The sequence below is a fragment of the Sphaeroforma arctica genome (assembly GCF_001186125.1).
Source record: "Sphaeroforma arctica JP610 unplaced genomic scaffold supercont1.2085, whole genome shotgun sequence".
Taxonomy (NCBI): domain Eukaryota; class Ichthyosporea; order Ichthyophonida; genus Sphaeroforma; species Sphaeroforma arctica.
In genome coordinates, this window is record NW_014038473.1 from 4,518 (window position 1) to 8,793 (window position 4,276).

Below are 4,276 nucleotides of genomic sequence, written 5' to 3' on the forward strand. Positions count from 1 at the left end.
TATATATATATACATGTACTACAAACATACTACATATATATGTGCTTACATTGTCAATCTACAAAAAAAAGCCATCAGTACAAACACATATACAACGCTCAAGTATAAAACAGAAATACAGGCATCATATATACCTATATTACACATCTGTATATGCACACATGTACACGAACATGCAGAATAGCTATTCATAAGAAATCGAACAGGCCAACCTATAAAGAAACATGCGGCTCACTGTACAAAATACAGAATTACACGAACGGATCATTCGAACGTATTCGAAAATTCATCTGTACCCATATCAGCAAGCTTTGGCAATGTGTAAGCACATGCGGGTGGGCTGCCATCTCCATGTCGATGGTGAAATAATATGTCTTCGCCCATACACTCACAGTAGATACACAATCCGCATAGATGCATATACAGAGTCCAGTATATACATCCGTGGTAGGCAATAGCCCTACATATACGTACACATGTACATGGTTAGTCTTTGTACATTCACACATACATCTTTTATACACATGCATATGTTCAGCCTTTCTAAATATACACATACCTGTGTGCAGCCTTTCTGAATATACACATATTCTTGTACATGGTCTTTCCACATATACACGGAATACACATGGTCTTTTCTGCAAGTACACATAAATGTACATCGTCTTTCTGTATATGCACATACAAGTACACAGTCGTATTGAATATACACATACTCTGCTTCCATGTTTGACCCAGCCTGCCTTCTCGATTCCAAGAGTCCACTTTCATCATGGGCGCTATTACCACTTAGAGACAGCTCTTCGATAGTACTGTACATGGAAAACGCGCTAAGGTGAGCGGGTTTGTACAAAGAGTGCAGAATGATTACGGGCGAAATCACAGGTAGGACGGGCGAGAATGTCAGAATACACATACCCGTAACTACAGGAATGCTTATACACACAGAGACTGGTGCAATAGGAATACACATTCACACACACATCTACTGGTACATGTACCTGACACATACATATAATGTACATATACAGACACACATGCACTAAGGCACTCATGTACGTGAAGATAAATGGTAGAAAGTACATCAGCTACATAAACGGGTATCATAAGATGTGCCAACAAACACGCACACGCCCCTACCCTGAGGCTACCTACACATAAACGTCTATGTATACTCTAATGCATACGGATGCACACACACACGTGGAGCACAGACGAGCATAGCAACCAACTGTCTTCCACAAGAATGACAGAGCATTACATACGCCTCCCTGGCTGAAACTTCTCCCATACATCTCCCCCCTCTCCAACTCTGTTCATGCTTGTTACCGTGTCTAACATTGCCTACGTTCTGCAACCGCCGATACACGCGCAAATATACATTCAACACACACACAGAGTGCTTGATGCCCTTCGCCAACAGGTTCCAAGCGCAGCCAAATGCAAATACATTGGTGTACAACATGCACCCCAAACACACCCACATACAGATACGTTGGTGTGCACTTGTACCCCATGCACGCACCTGTCCATCTCATTGGGTTCTTTGGGTCTGGACCGGTCCTGGTGTGTTAATCGTACATTGCTGTGTGGTGGAGGTGGTCGTGGGCTTCCCATTTGCGCTGTGTTGCCGTTGCCGCCGGCACTGGCCCGCCCACTGTCACCCCTACCGGCTGTATCGCTGCCTCGCGCACTACGGATACCGTTGCTAGGGTTACCGTTGCTAGGGTTACCGTTGCTAGGTGACGAGGACCTGTTGGGATTATTCTTAGGCATAGCTAGCAACGCACCCCCGGATGAGGTGAACATCATGCCCGAAAAATTCTGCGATGACCCGTTTTCGTTGTCAGGTGCAATGTGTGGGGTTCTCAACACTCCTGCGAGCACGGGGAGTGAGTGTGTGTGTGTGAATAAGCAATATTGAGTAGGTATATGAACACGTACAGACCAGAATACGCACAATGATGGTTACGCGGAAGCGTTCAGAGGAAGGGAGTGAGTGCACAAATATATCCATTAACACAAACAAACAAAGATACACACATATATGAGCACGTGATGATGAAATCAAAATTCATTATACATTCATATTATAAGCACAGCAATACTTACACACATATACAGTGAATGCGGACGAGCGGAGTAATATCTGCTGAGTCACCCAGCGGATATGCATATAGAAGCTGGACAAGTCTGTTCATGAACCCAATTATACAGGCTGATGTGCTAATCTGTACCGAAATCATACGGCCGATATAACTGCAACATACGATCACTGCCTAGCTTCTTATCAGTGCTCGGGTGTACGTTGCTGTATGCGTAGTAGTCGTGTAGTGGTAGTGCACCCTTACATGAAGACGATCTCCAACTCGTTTGATAAACATATTCGCATTGACCTGATGGTCGAGCAAGTATACAGCTTGCATAGAGTAGATATGCACCTCGCGAGAACTGCAGCTATGACATATAACAATGCACGTGTTAATGCCCCAAAACGCATTCACACAGAGCTTACATTCTGCGGAGCTTACATTCTGCGTACAGTTGATTGATCGTGGTGCACGCAACATACCTGCGCCTTTCCCCGGTTGCGATTGTACCGTGATATCTTGGTCAGGAGTGAACGAAGACTCTCTGCAACGTGATGTGACGGAAACGTGCTCAGATACAAAGGCAAACGCGAAGAAGAATCCAATCATAGGTGATCAGATACAAAGGCAAATGTGAAGAAGAATACAACCATAGGTGATCAGATACAAAGGCAAATGCGAAGAAGAATCCAATCATAGGTGACCAGATACAAAGGTAAATGCGAAGAAGAATCCAATCATAGGTGATCAGATACAAAGGCAAATGCGAAGAAGAATCCAATCATAGGTAATCAGATACAAAGGCAAATGCGAAGAACAATCCAATCATAGGTGATCAGATACAAAGGCAAATGCGAAGAAGAATCCAATCATAGGTGATAAGATACAAAGGCAAATGCGAAGAAGAATCCAACCATAGGTGATCGGATAGAAAGGCAAATGCGAAGAAGAATCCAATCATAGGTGATCAGATAAGGGAAATGACCTGGGGAGACGTATCTTTCTGAGATGCAGATACTAGTCGTATCGTTACGTGAAGAAAATGGATACATGGTGCTGCGTCTCTAAAAGTATAACAACACGTCTATATGAATATATATCACACAGTGCCCATTCCCTGCTGAATGCACCAGAGACCACAGTACTTACTGATGCGGCTGGACGCTTTCGCCACGTGAAGTGCTATCTCGTGACGGGGGCTTGTTGCGTTCTTTGTACAACAGCCACAGCTTATAACCCACGAGAAACCACAGTGTCACCATGAAAATCAGCACCATGTACACGCACAAAATCGTCATGTCGGTGTTGCCGTCCGAAGGTGCTGTATATTTGTAGGGTTTAGGGTTGAGGGTTTTAGGCTGGGTATGTTGAGGCATACAGTTGTGTGAACAAAGTATCCAGCAATGTGTTTTTTGAAATAAATAAAGATATATATATGACGACGGACAATATTCCTTTGGCAACAACAGTGTACAGGATAACCCTAAAACCCTAAAACCGAACAGGACAGTCTAAACCAACAGAAGGGACTTACTCAGAAGTAGCGTGGATAGGGCTATGACCGAAACAAACAGCCAGTTGTAGATGCTCAGGCCAATGAACGCACTCTCCTTGAAATCCGAGGGCACCTTACGCACTTGGTACGCTAGCACAGCACCCAAAACCATAACTATGCCCTGGAACAAGATTATCACCAGCAGGCCCCAACTCTGCGGACAAAGCTGCCACCTTTCATTATCAATGACAACAGACACTAACTGATAGTCGAACAGCCCAAAGTACAGCCCCAGGAACAGTGCGTTGACCACTAGCAGCACGCTCAGCTTAGTCAGCAGCTCTCTGGGATACGCCAATAAGGGTTTAGGGTTTAGGGTTTGGGGTTTGGGATTTGGGGTCCAAGGTTAAGTCTAGGGTCCTCAGGGTGGAGGTATAATGGGTGAAAGGTGGAGGCGGAGACAACTGGCAGGCAGATAGATAGATAAATGAATAGCTACATGAATGAATGAATGAATGGATGGGTGGACGAATGTTTATACGTATGCACGTGAATATGTAGGTATATATATATGTATGTATGTATGTAAAAACCCTAAAACCCTATATATATATATATATATATGTATGTATGTATGTATGTATGTATGTATGTATGTATATGTAATGTATGTATGTATGTATGTATGTAT

The 4,276-nt window shown here is 43.7% G+C and overlaps 1 protein-coding gene across 1 annotated transcript; it reads right to left on the reverse strand.

Moving 5' to 3' along the window:
* Positions 1-1,525: 1,525 nt before the first annotated feature.
* On the reverse strand, positions 1,526-3,932 carry SARC_12118 (hypothetical protein; the record flags this gene model as incomplete). The annotated part of the gene is made up of 4 exons (XM_014293782.1): positions 3,625-3,932; positions 3,240-3,411; positions 2,573-2,634; positions 1,526-1,877 (listed from the first exon to the last, which is right to left on the reverse strand). Coding segments are annotated over exons 1-4 (719 nt in total), but the record flags the coding sequence as incomplete, so codon positions are not given.
* Between the last annotated feature and the right edge of the window lie 344 nt (positions 3,933-4,276).